Below are 21,096 nucleotides of genomic sequence, written 5' to 3' on the forward strand. Positions count from 1 at the left end.
CCTGTAAGCCTGCGCTTTTTTTCATTCACTGGGTGGAGTGGAGGTGGATTACAGAGAGTTATCTAACAATCTCACCTGACACTGAGATCCTCATGGAGGCCTCCAGGGGCCGGTTGTTATCCAGGGCCTGGCTCAGCTGGATCTCTCCCGTGCTTTGGTTCAGGAGGACCAGCTTCAGCTCGTTTCCCACGTCAAAGCTGTAGTGCAGCTGATCGGAGACGTCTGGGTCGTACGCGGGGATGCGCCCGATCACTCCAGTGGGAAAACTGCTCGATTTGTCGGTCACATAGTTGTTAAAGATGATCTGGAAGTTTTTGAGGACTGGCGTGTTGTCGTTCTTGTCCACAAGTTTGATGTGGACTGTGGCTCGGCTCACGAGAGGCGCAGAGGTGGCCTGGACCACAATGACGTACTCAGACCTCAACTCATAGTCCAGGTCTATTAAAGCAGTCAGCTCTCCGGAGAAGATATCCAGCTGAAACACCTCTGGGATGTTTCCCTCCACTATCTGATACATAATCTGTGCATTGCTGCCTTCATCTGGATCTGTGGCTGAGATATGTGCAACCACGAGGCCTATGGGGCTGTTTTCCTCCACCATAATGTCAAACTCGTCTTTCTCGAACACAGGAGGGTTGTCATTCACATCTAGGATTGTTACTTGAATGTTTACTGGTGTTTTCAGGGCAGGGATACCTTTATCTACTGCAAATGCCTGCAGGGTGTAAATGGGCACATTTTCTCTGTCAAGCCTGCGCAGAGTGCGAACAATGCCAGAGGTGGATTCAATTATAAAGTCTCCATCGCCATCCTCCCCACCCTGGAAGGTGTAGAAAACTCTGCCATTGAGGCCAGAGTCTCTGTCTGTGGCAGAAACCTGGACCACGCTGGTGAACACGGGCACGTCTTCCATAATCGCACCAACGTAGTGATCTCTGAGGAAACGGGGAGAGTTGTCGTTCACATCGTTCACAAGTATCTCCAGGTAGGTGGTGTCAGATTTCTGTGGGATGCCGTTATCCCGCGCAGTGATGGCCAGCGTATAGGAAACCTGGTCCTCGTAGTCCAGTTCCATCTGCGTGGTGACAGCTCCCGTGTCGGGGTCGATGTCAAACTGAGGGATGCTGTCATCCATGAAGTAGGTGATGCGCGCGTTCTCGCCCGTGTCCTCATCTGTGGCACTGATGACGACCACGGTGGTGCCCACGGGCTTGTCCTCATTAATGCTGACGGTGTAATGTGAGCTCTGAAACACGGGCCGGTGTGTGTTGGCGTCAGTGACGTTAACAAACACCTTGGCGGTGTCAAAGCGGGTGCCGTCGCTCGCCGTGACAGTGAGGACGTACTGGCGTTCCAGTTTGTAGTCCAGAGGCAAAGCCAGCGTAATGAGCCCACCCCCGCTCTGGCTCGTGATGGAGAATCTGTTGCGGGTGTTTCCACTCGCGATCTGATACGTCACCACGCTGTTGATGTCCTGGTCCACAGCTGACACGGTCACCACGCTGGTCCCCACGGCCGCGTCTTCATTTAGTCTCATGTAATACGCCTTCTGCGTGAACTCTGGGTTGTTGTCGTTGACGTCCAGGATCGTCATGCTGATGCTGGCTGAAGATGACATGACGGGGTAGCCGTGATCACGTGCCTCCACTCCGAAGTTGTAAAAGTCCACGCTCTCCCTGTCCAGCTCGGCTGCGACTACAATCCACCCCGTGCTGTTATTGATGGAGAAAGGGAAGTTTGGTGTGGTTTCAGTGAGCCGATACTCCAGCCTGGAGTTTTCTCCAGAGTCTGCATCGACAGCCTGGATGTGGATGATGGAGTAACCCAGCGGCACATTTTCCAGCACGGTGGCCTGGAATGGCGTGCTGACAAAAATGGGGGCGTTGTCGTTAACATCCAGCACCTGCACCGTAACCAGGCCGCTGATGTTGGACAGCGGTGGGCGTCCCCCATCCTGAGCTCTGATTCTCAGCGTGTATTCTTTGTTTGCCTCATAATCCAGGTGGCTCACCAGGTCCATTTTACCTGTCTGAGCATCGATATAAAACTGCCCGCGGGTGTTTCCGCTCATGATGCTGAAGTGAACGACAGCGTTGCTCCCTCTGTCCTGATCTGTTGCGGTGACCTGCAGGATCTCTGTGTTAGGGGTCATGTCCTCGGGCACCTGGACCACGTAGCGCTTTTCACTGAACTGAGGAGCGTTATCGTTATCATCTTCTACCACAATGTGAACAGTAGCTGTGGCGCTGCGGGGCCCGGGGTCACGACCTTGGTCATTCGCCTCAACTAACAGCATATAGGCTTCCACCTCTTCTCTGTCCACCAGCCCCTTGGTGCGAATTACGCCAGACCTGGAATCAATCTCAAAGACATCATTGGACCCATTATTGTTGAGGATGTTATATAGGATGTTCCCATTAATGGGGGCATCTCCGTCTGTCGCCCTCACTGTTAACACCTCATAGCCTATTTCTAGGTTCTCCCTGATACTTTCCTTATAGTCCTGTTGCTCAAACACAGGGCTGTGATCGTTAGTGTCCCTGACTGTGATAGTGAGTGTGGCCATGGCTGTGCGCCGGGGTGTGCCGTGGTCCACTGCGGTCACACGAAACACATGGGTGTCTTTTGTTTCCCGGTCCAGCACTTCTACTGTAGACACAGCACCGCTGGACGGGTCCACAGCAAAAAGATGGTTCGAGCGGCTGTCAAAGAGAGCTTCAATAAAATACTCCAGCCTGCCTGCCTCGCCTTCATCCACATCCACTGCTTTCAAAACAACAACAGGAGTCCCGGCGGGCTTATTCTCTGCCACAGACACTTGATACATTGGTGGTTGAAACTGGGGGCTGCTGTTGATGCTTCTTCTACTCCTGCTTAAAATCCCTGAATCAGACTGAGCTGCCCTTTGTAACAGCTTCTCTATGTGACCCTGCCTAAAGGGGCCCTCTCCCACACGCCAGTGGATGGAGATGGGACTGACTTGAACATTCAGCCCACTACCTGTGAGTACATCACAGAGGACGTCCAGCTCCAGGAGAGTGTCCTGCCTCCAGCACAGCTTCTCAGACACAAACAAGTTCCCGTCGTTGAAATAAAACTCACGGCTGTTGGTGACTTTGCAGCGGATCGGAGGGCCAGGCAGTAGACCTCCCACTGGGAATAGAGCAGAATCTGCTCGGTGGCACTCTAAGCTGTGATGGCTGTGGGTACTGAACAAAGTGAGGACCTCCATGTCCCACTGAGGTTTTCTTTTACGCGTGTTTGAACAGTTCCTACCGTGTACATGCACCTGGTACTGGCTGGTGAGGAGGTGCCTGTAGCCGGAGTCCGCGCAGTCCTCCACGGTGTACAAGGTGAAGGGGTTTGAGCGCAGCGAGGGGCACTTTATGGAGCCCGAAACAAACACGATGCCCGCTACCGCGTCAGTCTCCAGGAACCCCTCGGTGAATTTTGGAGCCAGCACCTGATCCAGAGTGCACCGCGCGCCCCGCTCCGCGCCGGCCACCACCGCGCTCGCTCCGGCATCCTCACCGATGTGAACAACGTAACAGCGGATCAGTGGGACCAGTTTACAACAGCAGAGTAACAGCAACAAATCCCATTTAACGAAGTGCATCGCTCCTCAGTTTGTGCGCCCGTGTGGCGAATTCTGCGGCTCCTAATTTCTTTAAACTTTCCACCGGTAAGTTTCTCTTTGTTGAAGAAGAGCCATGCTCTCAGCGGGCGCACTCCTCTCCGCTCACTCCGGCTGACGTTTTTAAGAGGTTAACCCGCAGTAACCTTGGCCGGAGTTGCACTCACATCCACACAAACGCACACACACACACTCACACACGCCGGCTACAGCAGCAGCAGCAGCAAAACCTCCGCTCCGTCCGCGCAACTCAGCTTCAATGAGAAAAATGGCTCCTTCACCCCCCAGTGTCTCCAGGCTTCTCATTATAATAAACCTGTGTGTGAGAGAGAGAAAGAGAGAGAGAGAGGGAGAGAGAAGCTCTATAGGGGTCTGAGGACTTGACAGAAAGCCTGCCACTGGAGATAAATGGAAACTTCCCATAAGCGTCATTAATTAACGCAGAACAACAGCAGCAATTCAGAGTCGGATTAAGGAGTTCATTAGACAACATTCAGTTCATTAGTATAGTATTAATGCTGCACTCACTAATAACAATTAAGAAGAACCGTTTTGATCACGCCCAATACCCACCACTCACCTCCGGAATGGTTTGGCTCATTAACCGGTCGGAATTCCTTAAATTGTGGGTTTTGGCTGACCTTGTTTCAACCCAAGATAAGTTGCATTCTCGGGCTCCTGTTAAAAAGAGGAGGATTACATTTCAGCTACATTCAAGTCATCTTTGTTTAGCGGCTGTTTTCTTCAGATCCACTAATTCCCGTGCTTTGTTTTCCCGAAGGCTTCATTCACCTGCTCTTACTTAAAGAGCAGTAAAAGCAACATCCGAGAAACACACGAATCACAAGAGGCATTCGTGCAGATAGGCTCCAGAAGTTAGGAACTTTTCAATTTACTCAAATATTCAGAGCAACACATATTAATCTAAAGCGATGATAACAATATTCAGTTTGGGTGCGGAGCAGCAAGGCGCAACTTTGGACTGAAACTCGGCGCTTCGCTGATGTTCTGAGTGCGCCTGACACCTGCTGGGCAAACTGCAGCCACACAGCCAAGAGAGGATCCTCCTGCAAGCTCGCTCAAAACTGCTCATGTTCATGTCTGCTTGTTGCTTCAGTGAATGAACACGTAAAAAATAAATAAATCCGTTTTGACACAGCAGCATAAATAATGAAATGACAGCATGATGGGAAGCGTCTCAGCACAAAGTCCATGCAATTGTCAGTGCTGAGTTTTCTAAGACCCTTTTGGACTTATTGTAGACAAACAGCAACGAAAATAGTGTTTTATAAAAGATGGCACACTAAATCTAGCCAATTCCATAATCTAAAGATTATGCCCGTTTCAGCTCCGAAGGGAACGGCACCATCACACCTTAATGTCTGTTGACCAGTTGCCCTAACATCTCAAGGGGTTGAAGTCTTGTTTTCGTATCTCTCTGCAATTTGCATACCAACCAAATCTGACAGCGGATGATGCAGAGCTCACTCCCAGAAGTGAATGTCCTGCGAGGACCAAGCTCTCCTACAGTCCTACAGTGCATTCACCATCTTCAGACTGCTGCTATTGAGGGAGACACTGCAACCGATGACTGAGCAGTCCTCTGTCTTATGTTGATGGGTAGTAGTGGGAAGCATAACCGATGGGCTAAAGGAGGCGTACAGAGCACTAGGGGATGATTTTGTTGGCTAGTCTGAGAGAAATCTAAATGTAAACAACACTAAAGAGATGGTTGTTGTTTTTCAGAAGGAAGAGGGTGGCGGAACACCCATGTCTATCCTGGGACAGGATGTTGTTGTTGTGGAGGTGGACAAGTACCTGAGCGACCAGCACAGATGGTGACTAACAGGCTCTGTGTCGTAAGGACAATGACATCCTTCAGTGTGTGCAGCAAAATGTTGGAGAGCTTCATTCACAACTCAGCTGTGGTGGGCTTTCAAAGAGCTGACACAATTAGACTGGTCTGATTGGCTACAAACCTGTCACTTTTGAAGGTGTGGCGGAGACAAGGTCCCTGATCAAGGGGGTATCCATCGTTCCTTTGCATCAAATGCAGATCCAGGCAGAGGGCTAAAACAATGATTGGGATCAGGAATATGAATCCAACTCATGCTATATTGCACTCAAACTTGACTGCTAATTTTACAAGCTAAACCATTTTAGGCCATCACAAGATCAGATTTTACAGGATGATACTGTATGTTTTTACAGGACAAGGCTGTAAAAACACAATGACACTGCTACAATAAATACTCAAACAGTTTGGTATTATTTTTAGCAGATGAAGTTATACAACTTCAACTATAAGCTACATACCAAAAATCATAAAATGCTTTTAGCCTATCAGTGCAAATAGCTCCTCGATATTCATTAATGATTGCATTAGCAACAATCAAGCTAACTTTACCCCTGTTAGCAGACCTACACTTTCACACACGCGCGCTTTATCTCACGTTGGTGAACACACACTCCGGTGGATACACTGGGGTCCCCAACGACACTTGATACATTTTACACGTAGACTGGAATAGCTGTGAAATCGATCCTCCAACCGCTGTACCACCTGAGCCACAGCCACCCAACCATCACATTCATACAAAGGAATGAAATTAAAACAAGCAAGTAGCTTTTTACAATTTTTATTGTTGCTGGAGGCTCTAATACAATATGAGTCATAAGCTTTACAAAATAAAAACAAACAAAAAAAAAATTACAAAGATTCCCCTCCAAAATGGAAACAAAGGTTTCCACTGTGACACCAAGACAAACTGTGACCCCCAACAAAGACATAATAGGTGAGGATAGAGAAGACGTTAACAGGCTGAACAAAGGGGAAGCAAACTGTCATATTATACAGTGTGTGTGTGTGTGTGAGGGGAGTTGATTATGACGAGGGTGTACCCGGCGATAATAACAGTCCATCCCTATGTTTGAGAAGTTTTCATTTCCACCCTCTGCAGCTCCACAAAGGCTCTCATGCATGTGGACAGAGTGGAAATAAAGTGTAAAAACGTTCTTGCTCACACAGAAAGGCCGCCCTCGTCTTTGCACCGTTTATATCGCCCAGAAGAATAACCACTTGATATACATGGACAGTTTTAATTCTATACAAATATATTTGGGTTTGGGTTGGGTGGGGGGGGGGTGTCATAGGAAAAAAAAAGATAGATGCAAGAATATAATTTGATGAACATAATGACACCACTGCCAAGCCTCCACCACCTACTGCACAGTCTGTGTCCTCGTCACAGAGGAAGAGCAGGGCCAGAGTCGCTCGTTACAAATCGACTGAGGACATATCAGCTGTGAGAACATCAGGGATTATTATTAGAGTGACCCTTGAGATTATCATTAACCGTGGTAATACTATCATATTCATAACATGGGAGGGAGGGGGGGGGGGAGAGAGAGAGAGAGAGAGAGAGAGAGAGAGGGGCGAAGACAAACAGAGCGTGAGTGAATGGCTTCATGGCAGATGAGATGCATGAAAACAACCAGACAAAAAAAAAGAAAAAAAAAAAAAGCTAAGCATTTCTCCTTTTTTATTTTTCCACAAATAAACAAGAGTGCAGCACTGAAACAGGCATGGAGGAAGAGACATAAAGAAACAGAGAAAAGATGGCAGGGATGAGGCAGAGAGAGAAACAGAGAGACAGAAGAAAACAACAGTAGCATCTCTAGCTGTTATGTTTGCGTTTGAGCGCCTCCATCAGGTCGACCTTCAGAGCATCCTGCTTTGACTTGTCAGCCAGAGTCTGCACACTCCTGTGTGGAGGAGACACCAAAAAACAAGGTGAGAAAAGTCAGTGGGAGCAAAAAATTAAAAAAAAAAATCAAACAAGAAAACATCAAAGGGCTCGAAAAAGTTTCTCCAGTGAGACAGAAACACTCGGGCTGTAGGAAATTTATTAGTAACAATTCAAGTCTTCCTCTCTGTGGGGAGACCTTTTTATGTCTCACCACAGAGAGATTTCATATGGTTATGACAACATGTTAGCTGTTTACACACTGCACACATAACCACCCGTTAAAGTCAGTTGTCGTCATGCAGTTGCAGCTTTATTATGACCCTGACAAATTTATATTTTACACTCACCGAACACCAAACCTCTTCAACTGCTCTTTAAAGTAAATACCTAAATGAGCCAATCACATCACAGCAAAGTTGGAATATTTTATAAACCCCTGATCTACCTGCACAACCATCTCTAGGGTTTACAGAGAATAATGAAAAACTAAGAGATAAATAAGACAATTCACAGACTGTTTTGAGGTGACAGGAAGACAACAGTAATTCAAATAACTACTCATTATGACCAAAGTATGCAGAGGAGCATCTCGGAACACACCACAGTCTACCCGAGTACTATTACTGGCAAAGTCCATCCCTTTATAACCACAGTGTACCCATCTTCTGGTGGCTGCTTCCAGCAGAATAACACACCATGTTGCAAAGCTCAAATCATCGCACAATACGTACACAGTCACCAGATCTCAATACAATAGAGCTCCTATAGGTCGTGGTGGTCACATCATGTATGTGCAGCCAGCAAATCTGCAGCAACTGTGTGATGCAATCATGTCAACATGGACCATGCCACAAGACTTCAAGCAAAAAAGTGGTGTCCTACCCAGCAGTAGCAAGGTGCGCCTAATAAAGCCTCCGGGTGAGTGTATGTGAACATATCCACTTATTCTGCCTTCTTCTGAAGATGCCACCCCGTTAATCATCCATTTCCTGTTTTCTTTACAGTGCTGTGCTTTCACACACAGTGTTTTCAGTGCTACACGCTGAGTAAACACGGCATCTTAGAAAAACCGTATTAGGGTAGCAAAGTGCAAAACAACACCCGGGTGAGTCATTTGAATACTCTGACTTGGTTAGTATGCTACTCTGTCAGAAATCAGCTGTTGAACACAAAGATAAACAAAACTTGCAATACAGCCTTTTGATCTTCAACACTACACGATCATTCAAACTTCTAACAGTGCACATACGTAAACAATTTGAGGGGGGAAAAGGTGCTTTAATTTTTTTTCTGTACATATCTTCATTTCCCTTTGAATGTCAGCCTTCACTCTTAACAGCCTGTTCCTGTTTTTACATTTGCTGCTCTACTTCCCCATGAAACCTCTTTCACTGCTGTTCCATCCGATCAAAGACTAACTCTCCCAGCAAATAATGATTAACAGAAACTGTAAGGATCAATTGTCAGTGTTATTGAGGTTATGTCATAAACCTTAAGACAAAGATAGACACACCCACATAGACAAACTTCTCCATGCTAGGTTGTACCTTTGACCCCTTCTCAAAGGAGGTCTGTCGCTGGGTGAGCACCTGTGACAGCTCCTTTTGGAGCTGCCAGTACTTTTGATTGTCACGCAAAGACTCAATAGATCTGGAGCACAGAGGGGAGAGGCAGCAAGGGAGGAGAGGTGACAGAGGGATTAAAGAGGAGGAGAGACACTGATAGTGGAAATGTGGTACAAAGGGCAGCAACAAAAAAAAGGACAGGAGCAGTTGAGGAAAGGACTGAAATGTTCAAAGCAGTTGTGACAGAACTGTATTGAGTGACTGTGTTTTTTAACAATGAAACACCCATCTCCACGGTGACGCCGTTTAAGTTTAGTACTAATTCAGGACAATGCACAACAAAAACAGTTTATGAAAAAACGCTATGTTGATTCCACATATTTTGTGGACTTGAATGTCGCCTACTTTGTAGACAGGCTACTGTAAGCACCATGTTGTTGTGGAAAATGATTAATCTACTGTGAAATGAACTGAAAGCATGTACCACGTAGCCAATGTTTGTGGATTATGAAGAATCGATTTGAAGAATGAAGAACAAGATTTGTTTTGCAGCCGTTTTTTGCGGCCAATAAACAAATGGATCTTGTGTCCTTGGAATAACTGCATCAGCGAGGAATCTTTTGTGGCACCAGCAGTTCCTCTGTGGGCACCGAGAGTTTCACTAACCTGACTGTCAAAAGGTCTCTACAATCTGTTGAGTCCTGAGCTGCATCAGCTGCTAATGATGATGGCTTAAAAACGTTCAAGGAGTTTGTGACGTAATCGGGTTTGTTCTACACACGGTCAAACCCGCAAGCAGCAGGCAAATGGCAGTGAATCTTTGCCTACAACATCACGATTGGCCTTCATTCTAGTGTGTTTTGCGAATTACCTTGTGGTCATGTCCAAGTGTTTTATGCGATAGTAATAAACGAAAAAATTGAACTTTTCTGTCTTCTGGGTCTCTGCTCTTTGTTGTGATCAGTGATTGTCCTCTATATTGAGACTATGATTATTATTCCTTATAAAGAGACAATTATTATTCTCTTACTGATAAATTCAAACACTGGGGCAAAAAAAAAAAAAAATGCATAGGAGGAATGCAGTAGGCCAATCTCAATAGTTTCAGGATGCTTCAATGCAGCATGTAGTTACATTACCAGAAAGATGCACATCAAATTATGGCGGATGTTACATTGTGGGTTTTCAGAGGGATCTTCGGTTATATCACACGTACGAAAGTATAAAGCCCCTGTAAGCCACTCATTGAAATTGGGGTGAAACACAGCTAAACCTCAGTTACCCACAGTGTTGGTGATTTGAACCACACTTTGGAGCAGTGCTTCCAAAGATCTGCAATTTATAAGCTTGACACAGCGTCAGTATCGAGCATCCATCTCTAGGCACAGGGAAAGAGCAGGTGTAGTGAAAAGAAGACGAAATGCAGCTGAGACGAGGGGCAGCAAAAGCAGACTCAAATAATCAGATACAGGGTTGAGACTGAAACACAGGAGGTGAGACAACATCTGTCGTCTGAGCTGCTGACTGGAAGTGCTGTGGAAGAAAACATGATCCCATGATGTAGAGAGCTAATGCAGCAGTACCTCAGGCCGTTGACGATGTCCTTGGTCTTCCCAAAGTAGATTTCATTCAGTGTGGAGCGGATCTTATTCTCCATATCCTAGAAAAACAATATGAATGCATTATAACTGCTAGTTCTATTCTTCTATTTGATTCTTAAAAGCTTGACTTCGTGAACATGGAGTTGTGTGACAGCGATGTAAAGTATGACAGGTTTTGTAATGTCCTGTGTAGCGAAGGGATTTTCCTCTGCTGAATGTGAAAAAACAGTAAATCAAGAGTGAAGAATGAAGCACTCACCACCACTGTGACTGTGGCTTACTGTCTATGATGCATGTTAAGGATTTTACTTGTGAACTGCTTATGCAAAAAAAAAAAAAAAAAAAGTCCCCAAAAATATTCCCGCAGAACCTGTTACATGCAAATATACAAAGATATCACAATCGAGATGTCACGAAACTGAAACTGAATCTTATCCATCAACACTACAAAATTTCACACAGCTGCAACAAAGCCATGGCCATTTCAAACCACTTTTTACACTTGTACTCCCTGTATATGCACCCAACACAGGACTCCTATGATTCACTTTCTATCAGCAATGTGAAGTAGCACTGTGGTATGCTAATGCAAAGGCTTCCTCTTAGTCGGTTTCATAACCACTTTTGCGCCGTTTTAAGTCTTTACTTGAACAGCAGTAAGACTGGCAATTGCAAAAAGAGGCATTGCAAGAGAGCAAAACACAAGTAAGCTGCTGGATTAGCTTGTTTATCACATGACTTTTGAAGTCATGCAGAGTCCTGCATAGGAGACTGATTCAGGAGAAACACACTGCAGTCATTTTACGGCTTTTAGCAGTATCGCTGCTTCAGACAAGGAGAGGGAAGGAAATTAAGTCGACGGTTTTACTGACTTCAACGAGGCGGCCGATGTTAGCGATGTGGGGTGAGGACTCTCCAACCGTCTCGTCTTTCTCCATCTGTTTAAAAAACGGAGAAAAAAAGAGATACCACGTTCAGTTAATTAATTCATCCCTATACCATGAGAGGACCAATCAGCCGTTTAGTTCAACACGCTACCTGTCTTGTAAGGCTGCCGCCGAGGTTCATGGTACCGGAGCCAGTTTTCGTTGTCTGGAGCCACAGCATGACAGTGGAGGTGAGTTTGTAGTGAGCGGTACGGCCACTGGACTTCTCCTGTTTGCAAAAACAGAGGCAACAAGCAATTATGCAAAACATGACAACATGTTACCATCCAGAAAAGATAATGGTGCATGTTTGTGAAGCTCTGCTGTGCGTGTGGCACATGGAGCTGAGCGAGGAAAGACAACTACTCGAGCTGCTGTCAACCCAGTCCATTACCGTAAGTGCACTAAAAGCTTAGTTTTAACCCTAAACTCCAGACAGTCATGCAAAAGCATCTTCAATCTGGCAACAGTGTCCTGGATGCTAGAAGCTCTCCTGGCTGACAATGGTACAGCTGCTAAATATCAAACAAGCCTGTAAAATATCAAACAGCTTCATTCATCTGCTTCTCACCTGCACCTCCACCACATGAATGGAGTCCCAGCACCCTTTGATCTTCTTGGATCCATCTCCAGCCTTCTTAATGAGAATAACTCCTGCAAAGCCGTGATCCAAATCCCAGAGGTACACGGAGGAAACCCCACCTTCAAAGTACCTGAATAACACAGACATCAGATGTCACAAGAGGCTGAAAATGACAGGTTATCAAACACTCCACATTAGATTTCTTCTCTGGCACTTACAGGTCTCTGTACTGATCGAAGGCATTGTTTGCCTCAACCTCGAGTTTCCTCAGGCGGGCTGAAGGCATTGCGCCGTCTTCAATGGGAGGTTCATACTTATTACTCCACGGGGATCTGAGGAATGAAACATTCAGATTTTAGACAGAGGTATATATTAAATTTAGCTGTTAGAAACATACTTGTGATACTAGTGTTTAAAAGTGAAAACAGTGACCTGCTTGAAGTGAAACCTTAAGCTTGCATTACACAAGCAAAGGTCCAAACATCAAAGGAGGTTAAGTTCACGGTCCTCATATAGGTGAAGCATAAGTTAAAGTATGAAGACATTTTTTTAAAAATTCATTTTATACTTAATTTGATCTTTCTCTCAATGCCCATGATACCGTCATGAACCTCTATCAAATGGGTTGCTGTTACATTGACTTTACATGGTGCAAATTTGTCAAATATTTTGAAAAAATTATAATAAATCAGGTTTAATTCTTGAATTTTTATGTATTAAGCTTTAAATCTAAAACAGAGCTAAATAATGTGCTGGTTTTATTACGATTTTTTTATTAAGACAAACTGAAAAATGTGCGTTCTTGGAAACGTGGACATTTTGTTGCCTTTTAGCGTGACAGACAAAAACTGAAATTTCATTTGTTCTACCTCAGCACTATACTGATTATAACAGACACTGCCTGGCAAAAACAAAACATCAGAACCCGGAGATACCTGAGCAAATGGATAAGAGCCTTGGGAAGAGAGAGGCTCAGGGTGGATGGGAAATAATTTTCATGTGTGGATTGGCCACCACAGAGTCCAGACTTTAACCCCACTGAGAATATTTTGGTTGTGGTAGAGACGATTTTACGCAGTAGTCTGACTCTTCCACCATGATCAAAAGATCTTGGTGAAGAAATGAATGAAACTCTAGATAGAAATATATCTTCTGACATTGCTTAAGCTCAACAATCACAGCGAACTTGTGCCACCATTAAAGCTAAAGGCAGCCCAACAAAATATCCCCATTTTTACCCCACAGTCTGCAGCGTATGTTCCTTTGAGTGGGCTAAAATCCAGCTATGACCGCTACCTGTAGGAGTCGCCGTCTCGGTTGTAATCACAGAGCAGATAGTCTTTCCCCACCACTTTGTCTCGTGCGATCTTTAGGGGCTGGTCCACAGAGGAGAGGAGGTCCTCACACAGACTGGGCACCTGGATGCAAACATGGGGAGAAAAAGCTCAGTACATGACCACAGATGATTAATTACAGCAGCTGCAGAGCATCTAAACCCCTCAAACATTTCATAAAGTATGTTCCGTATGACGTGAGAGTACTCAAGAGACATGAAAGGGTGTTTTGGTAAAATTAGCCTTCCTAGAACAGATACCAGCTTGGAGAGAAGAAAAAAAAAATCACTGATACGTGGAGGAACAGTCTAACAAAACACAGAGGATCACGTCATGTGATCTTCTCATTGTAGATGAAAACATACTTTTAAGTTCTCATCTTTCGCTCACATTCCAGTTTCACCCCATAAGCAGAGGTTACTGAGAGGAGACGGAATAAAATATCATTGGGAAACATAATATCTGCAGGATAAGGGGGTACAAATTAGTTCTCACAGACTGACATGGAGTCCCTTTGCTATGCGTTCCTGCATCAGCGCATAGACACAAAGGAGCGCCTGTTACCCAGGCCAAAAAAAAAGCCCCATACCCCTGAACAAACACACACACACAAACACACGCACGCACACACACCTGGCAGCCTAGACTGGCTGAGACAAGCCAAACAAGGGTGGACAAAATCCAGTGGGAAGAGCATGTAGTGGTGAGGGTGGGGGGTGGTCAGAGAGGAGAAGAGGAGGCGGAAAGAGAGAGGTGATTTCAGATGATTACGTGGAAGAGTTGGCGAAGGGACTGAGCCTAAAGGTGCCTGGCAGCAGAAGTGATTGACAGCTGTGATAATAATCACTAACAACCAGCCACAGTGGTCATAGGGTAAGGAAAGAACAGATGTCCGGGTGGGTGGGGGAGAAGGGTTAAAGGTGAGAGAAGAGGAAGTTGAGCAGGTGGGGAGTCTGGCTGAAAGGGTACGGATATACCCACAAAAATAAGGTGCAATGCAAACAGAGGCACAAGTGTGATTTGATTTGTGTCCAGTTATAACCTGTCAGCTTTAGCTGAGACTGTTGTTAAAATGCGCCGAGTAACTCGACCAACTTCAAATACAGAAAACTGCAGGGGGGGGAAGTAATAACTATCACACAAGCAGAAGTTTTTCCTCTTTGGTGTGGCTACTTCCACTCTGAACAAATATGATTAAACCCTTTTTAAAATGCTGAAAATAGTATCAGTTACCCAGATAATACAGTGGTGTGCAGCAAAACTCACTTGTATAATATGAAAATAAATACCACATATAGAGATATGCAAATACTTTAAGACATGCGATTATTTGAAAGACCTTTTCCCAAATCAGACCGACTGACATTTTATGGTAGCTTGATAAAACAAATCCATAATAAATTGTTATTAGCACATTACTAATACTACTATTTATATTCACCAGCCATTTTATTAGGCATAGCCTGGGTTGGACCCTCTTTTGCCTTCCGAAGTCCTTTAATACTTCGTGGCAGAGATTCAACAAGGTGCTGGAAACATATCCTCAGAGATTTTCATCCATACTGACACGACAGCAGTTGACGTGATAGGTGCTGCTTATTTCTCGTGTGTATGTCCATGATGCAAATCTCCTTTTCCACCACATCCCATAGTTGCTCTATTCTTGGACTGAGATCTGATGACTGCAGAGGCCATTTGAATACAGAGCACTCATTGTTATGTTGAAGAAACCAGTCTGAGATGATCTGAGCTCAGTTCCATGGTGTTCTATGTAGCTGGAAGCAGCCATGAGACGATGGGTAAAATGTGGTTATGAAAGGATGGACAAGGTTGGACAGGAAAAATTCTCAGTTAGGCTGTAATTTAAACAACGATCAGTTGGTACAAAGGGGCCTTAAATATGCCAAGATAAACCCCCACACTATTACACCACCACCGACAGCCTGAACTGTTGATACAATGCAGCAAGGGTCCAAGCTTTTATGTTGTTGCAGGAAGTCTGACCCTAACATCTGAATGTTGAAGCAGAAATCAACATTCTTCAGAGCAAGAAATGTTTATCTAGTCTTGTATTGTTAAACTTTGGTGAGCCTGTGTGAACTGTAGCCTCAGTTTCCTGTTCTTAGCTGACAATTAGCACCCAGTGTGGTCTTCTGCTGCTGTAGGTTTAAAAAAAAAACAAACAAAAAAAAAAACATTACACACACCACACACACACAAAAATAAATAAATAAATCAGAGCTCCTCTGCAAACCTTTGTTGTAATGAGTAGCTATTTAAGTTCCTAAAGCAGTCTCTTCTCTGACGACTGGAATCAACAAAGTGTCCGTGTAAATAGCTGCTTAGACAGCTGCGTTAACAGGCAGTTGTGGTGTACCTAACAAATTATTCAACCTTAGAAGTAAAAGTTATCTAAAGTTTAATAAGTGACTTGTCCATTCATGGGAAATTTTTAGACTAAATACAGAGACACTCTGGAGAAGAACAGATTTCACTCTCAGTTGTGAATCAGACAGTAACTCACCAGGTCAATGAGGTCACTGAGGTTCTTCTCGATCTGCTGAGGAGGCAGACGCCTCATCAGGTCCAGAGCACAATCCAGCTGCTGGTCATTCTGAAAAACAACCAGCAGAGACAACGGCTTACTGCACTGTAACATTAGATCACAGTTAAAAAATGAATTCAAAACAAAATGTTTGTGCTATAGAGAATAAACAAGACACAGATTGTGTGGGGTTTTTTAACATTAAACTAACATTGGTGGTCTGCGGGCTTCTCTTGGTCACCACTGAAGAGAGCTAAGTTGTTCCACGAAACTGAAGTGAAACTGAGTGTTAAAACTATGAAAAGTGTCCACTGCAGCGACCGTCTGTACTGCTCATGACGTAGTTTTTCATCGCCTAGATTTCTGCACTCTCTTTTCGAGCGGAGCTCTGCTGTCACTCTTCCCCCTTCTGGCCGACTTTTCAACTAATCTGACCAACGCAAAGCATCATCAGTGCCAAACTAACTGCTGGTTTCTTCAAGGACTGCATCCAAGCATGTTACGTTTCTGCATGTTGCAGATTTGGTACTGTAAGTTCACCACAGCTAACCTTTTACATTTGTTTATTTATAAGGAACCCCATTAGCTTCCACAACAGTGGTTGCTAGTCTTCCTGGGGCCCAAACCAAGTGAAAGGACATTTACAGTATTTGTCTTTTTCTGTGCCAAAAGCACAGCTACTAACAGTTAAAGAGGAAAACTTAGATTTTACAGGCAGTGCTGACTGGAAGGATCACCTGAACTCTTCCTGTAACTTCATCTCTTCCCACAGACACCGAGGCAAGTTTGAATTCCTGACATGGTCTTTGTTTTCTGGATGATACACTTTAGCAGCCTGTGTTAACCAAAGTCCGCGGGTTTGTAACACAGAATTTCTTTGAAGGAAATAAACTTAAAAAAAAAACCCAAAAAAACCCAACATACTCAATCTGTCATCTTAAGATCAGCTAACACCTCTTCATGCACTGCAGATTCATCTCAATAATATATTCACGAGAATGGGTTTCTGAATGTCCAACAATGGCGTGCAGGGATGACACATTGCTCCAAAAGCAGATGCTCATGTTAAATAGGGCCAACAAATTATTCAGGGGCCAAAAGGTCAAAAGTTTCAGACAGTTTTTTTTTTCTATTTGTAGCTGTGCATCATTAAGAAGAGAATAGCATTGTCTTAAAGCACACAGCCTCCATTCATCTGCTGTTAAATCCTTCTGTTTGTGGGGGACAGCCAATCAGAAGAAAGTGAGATGAGCCAAAACAGGTAAATGGCGAATACAAGTCTAATATTGGGGGTTGGGGGAAAAAAGCAGGTTCCATTTAATAAAGAAATGCTCTGCTGTGGTAATTAAAATGTTACTTAAAAGCACAACTTAAAAAAAATGAATCAGCTCTGCAAACTTACAGAGACTCACATTAACTGAGTAGCTGTATTACGCAGAGAAGTATAAATACGCACCCTCATGCTTGAGTAAACAAAGCAACCACACTGTACCCTCATCAGTGTCTCCACCACAGCACGGTAATAAAAGTCCTGCTACATTCTGTACACGGGTACGACTGCAGTTGCCATGCAGGAAACCCTCACACCCTTGCAGGAAAACCTTTTACCACACTGCTAGAATACAGACACACAACTTTCCAGCTCAGTAGACTGAACATCTCTCATGATTTGTCATGTGAGCACCTTGCAGAGAGTTGTGAAAAGAAAAGCTTCATTTAGGGTTAGGGGTTATAGTTACAGCACCTCAGTGCACAAGCTTGAAAGTTATCTAGGCTGTGTGGTGGTTCAAGGGTTCGTGTTTGGTTGATTAGTTTCATGTAGGAACAAAGGAGGGGAAGCCTGGTTAAAGAATCATCATCATGGGGCAACAGGAAGTGTGGTAGGGTAGCATTTAAAGGTCAGGTCCACCCTTATCATTCGAGTCAAACTTTTACTTTAGGGTTTAGGTAAAGAGACAGTGCAGTACAGTTTTTATTTGGAATTAACTGCTTACGGGTAATTCAGTTTTTAAGACTCAGCTGTTTACTATACATCTTATGTAGGAACTTCTCCGCTTCTGCAGACTGGGATGTGTTGGGAGACCAAAGGTAAAGCTAGCTGCTTGGACTTTGAATTTGGCCACAGATGAAACTTTCACACATTCAAGTTCTGGCAGGACAGAAACTTTCTAATCCAGTTCCTGCCACACACATACAGATATTCAATGACAAAATCCCTCCCCACCCACCTCCAAACGACCATTATCAACTTTGTCTGAATCACACAAGCTGACAGATTTATGCGACAATAAAATAAGGTGAATAATCGAAGCCTTGAAAATCCTGCACTGATGAAGCCGTCGTGATCAAAGGATCTTCATCTTTTCGCCTGATAAGCGTACAACTACGCTTTGCATCTACACTTCTTCCAAACTCCTAAGGTTTTCTCTTTTCCCCAACCTTGTAATTGGAACCTTTGATTAAGTACTGCAGAGTGAGCCTGCGATGCAATCAATCCCCCACCAAGCTGAGTCAGACAGATGCCTCTCATCTCTCTGTCAATCTGGCTTGTAAGACGATGGCTACAACTTCACAGTAAGGTTAAATCAATACACAGCCTAAAGGTACATTTAGTAGAATGATCAAAAACAGTGCACAGTAGCCATTATCTGCAGAACCAAAGGCACCAAAATCAATTTAGTGTCTTTACTACAGTCCGAACTGAAGTGGACTCATTTCGACTACAGTGTGAAGCAGCAGATCCAGTTGTATTAGCAATAACACATGTTGTTACCTTTATATGTTCCTTTAAAAAAGAAAAGAAAACAATGAAACCTGAAACAGCATCTTGGTCGTGCATCAGGTTTAGGATTAGGGAAATGGAAACCACTACAGTTATCTTTCACCAAGCAAACCATTCAGAACTAAATTAAGAACATGGTGATAACCACAGAGCACTGACATAACATAGCTTTTACCCCCAGGGGGTTTTCTGCCTTAACTATGCAGCGAACAGCAGGATGTTGGAGAAGAGCAGTGGATGGACCGGCCACAACATGAAACTCGGGGGAATGTGCCGGAAATTTTTTTTAAGTGTGTGATAATAAAAAGGACCAAACATGTTTTTCGAGCTTCTCCATAGAAGGTACTGGCTTTGTCGCAAACACTTCCAGCCTGGCTTTATCAGACAATGATCAATGTTTTGACTGCCACTCAGCAATCTAGCTAAACATGTTTCATAATGCCTACTTAAAATCCATTAACATATATGGATTTACTTTACAATTCCTCGATCCTGACATCCATTACAAACAAAAACGTGCTTATGATATGTGTTTGGCGGCCAGAAAACACTGAACATGAAGCGAAAGAGGCTTCTAGAGGTGAGACAATCTAATATCACCACTCAAGTAAAGCCTTAAGAGAGTAAACCTAATAATCCATTACTCATAGCTCCTCAATCCATCCATAAATATTTTTCCTTAAGGTCGACCCGAACGTAACAGAATTTTTTAACGCAGATTTTCCCAGGCCACTTTGTCTCCTCCGAGATGATTTCTGCCTCGTTTCACGTTTCTCTCAACTGAAGGTTCCATCAGACACCTGTGCTTCTTGACACTGTGTTTAACAGCGCTCCTGTCTCCATGTAAACACTAGCTCAGACCAACAAGCCTCAGGGTCAGGGGGGAACGGCGAGGCTGGGCCCGGCAGGATGGATGAGGTGAGGAAGAGGAGAGTAGGCGACTGTGGAAGAAAAACAGCTGCTCTTCCCATTTTTCGAATGCTTTTATAAACAGTGTAAGACAGAGCAAGCCCATTTTACAAGTGGTCAAGTCAAGCATATATATATATATATATATGATAAGCACAAATACGGGTCCAGTTAAAGCAAGCCTACTGCTATATGGGCTGAAAACGTAGGAGAATGAGCCAAAATAAGGAATGAGTAAACAGTGAGTGCTGTGTTGGTATGGATTGTTTGGACTGGGTGTAATAGCCTCCTCCAGAGAAACCATTAGCTCAGTCAAGATCAAACTTATAAGGCTGGGAAAATCAGGCTGACAGCTTGTCATGGTTAGGAATAGGAGGAGCGAGCGGTCTTATTTTAGCTACAGGCATCCCGGCGCTTGGCTATTTTAGCCTGTGTGTAAGTGTATGTGCACAGGCGTGTGTCAGTGTGTTATATTAGGACCCTTCGCCATTACTATTAACCAACTTGTGTTAAATCCAAAACATCCTGTGCTAACTTTATGCCTACGGGGCATGTAGCCCGGCTAGCTATGAGCTAACTAGCAGGAAGAAACAGCAGTTAGCTTAACCACGAAGCTAATTCATTCTCATCCGGTAGTTCAGCGCAAGTTTTGCCAGCAGTGCAAGTTAAATATGCGTCGATGATTTATATCATCTGCTGCTCCTCTCCGGTTACTACCGTGCGCCTCTAGCCAGCGCTAGCTTAGCTTAGCACCCCCCTCCCTCCAGTTAGCAGCCCCGTCCCCATCTCTCCCAGCAGCCTGAACGCGGCCCTTACCATGTCTGCGGCGGTCTCAGCTGGGCAGGAGAGAGCACGACTTCACCGATGAGTGTACACCCTAACTTTACTATGGTTTAACAGGTCGCTCCTTTTGTCTCTTGTTGCTTTGATGTTTTTTGAGAGCCGTGATGAAGATGTTTTGTTCGCGTCTCCCTCTCTGAACCCAGCCCTGTCAGCGAAATTCACTTCCTCAACCGGGCTACAGGAAGGAGGCTGCAGTCACAAAAACAGGCCCCGGTTGCATGTCCGGGTCACTCTGGCCTTTCTCTGCAGCAGCCAATAGCGAAGGAGCAAGAAAGGCATTGCCAAGTATGGAAAGAGAGGAGTGGTGTAGTAAATGTGCTGTCAGAGATGGCAGCAGAGGGGGAGTTAAAAAATAAACCCCCAAAACACGGAGACTGCAGGCGGCGGCAAGTTTAACGTATACAGTGTCTCATGAACAAGAAAGCAGATCTTAATTTCTATTTTTCTGTGAGTTATTATGAACTACTTTCTCACTTTTATTTTTGTGCAATTAATCTTAAGTGGTAAGAGCAATTTTATATGTTTTTAAATTAAGTTATATCTTTAAATATTTAATAGTAGTTATTATAAAATAAAATCACTCCTAACTTGTTTTTGTTTTCATGTCATTTGTCTTATTTTATTG

General features: G+C 44.3%; 2 protein-coding genes across 5 annotated transcripts in view; both read right to left on the reverse strand.

The window, feature by feature from the left end:
* Nucleotides 1-3,880, reverse strand: part of celsr2 (cadherin, EGF LAG seven-pass G-type receptor 2) — a 71,254-nt gene extending 67,374 nt beyond the window's left edge. For all 3 annotated transcript variants that reach the window (XR_015129100.1, XM_086292401.1, XM_086292400.1), the window contains exon 1: nt 76-3,880. Coding sequence is in view for 2 of the 3 variants with exons in the window: in XM_086292401.1 (XP_086148527.1) it covers nt 76-3,616 (3,541 nt within the window). In the remaining variant the exon portion in view is untranslated. The remainder of the gene's footprint in view (nt 1-75) is intronic.
* A 2,377-nt stretch (nt 3,881-6,257) lies between these two features.
* Nucleotides 6,258-20,692, reverse strand: capzb (capping actin protein of muscle Z-line subunit beta). Of its 2 annotated transcripts, XM_086292402.1 has the most exons (10): nt 20,445-20,692; nt 15,917-16,006; nt 13,355-13,476; nt 12,277-12,390; nt 12,047-12,188; nt 11,588-11,704; nt 11,422-11,487; nt 10,532-10,608; nt 8,931-9,033; nt 6,258-7,399 (listed from the first exon to the last, which is right to left on the reverse strand). In XM_086292402.1, exons 1-10 carry the CDS (start codon nt 20,445-20,447, stop codon nt 7,379-7,381), a joined length of 855 nt encoding a protein of 284 aa, XP_086148528.1. In that variant the 5' UTR covers nt 20,448-20,692; the 3' UTR covers nt 6,258-7,378. The 2 variants fall into 2 exon arrangements, with proteins under 2 accessions (XP_086148528.1, XP_086148529.1); XM_086292403.1 differs by lacking the exon at nt 8,931-9,033 and having other exon boundaries at nt 20,445-20,688.
* Nucleotides 20,693-21,096: the final 404 nt, after the last annotated feature.

Source organism: Aulonocara sp. 'chitande type north' Nkhata Bay, linkage group LG5 (assembly GCF_057382095.1).
Source record: "Aulonocara sp. 'chitande type north' Nkhata Bay isolate Kocher_YH1m ecotype deep benthic linkage group LG5, A_spYH_male_GT1.1, whole genome shotgun sequence".
NCBI classification, from domain to species: Eukaryota; Metazoa; Chordata; class Actinopteri; order Cichliformes; family Cichlidae; genus Aulonocara; species Aulonocara sp. 'chitande type north' Nkhata Bay.

Coding starts and splice junctions, on each gene's coding strand:
- capzb (XM_086292402.1), bottom strand. Junction 12,391..13,354: donor CGAGACGGCGACTCCTACAG/GTAGCGGTCATA, acceptor TTCATTCCTCAG/ATCCCCGTGGAGTAATAAGT. Junction 7,400..8,930: donor CCTTTGAGAAGGGGTCAAAG/GTACAACCTAGC, acceptor TCCTCCACACAG/GAGTGTGCAGACTCTGGCTG.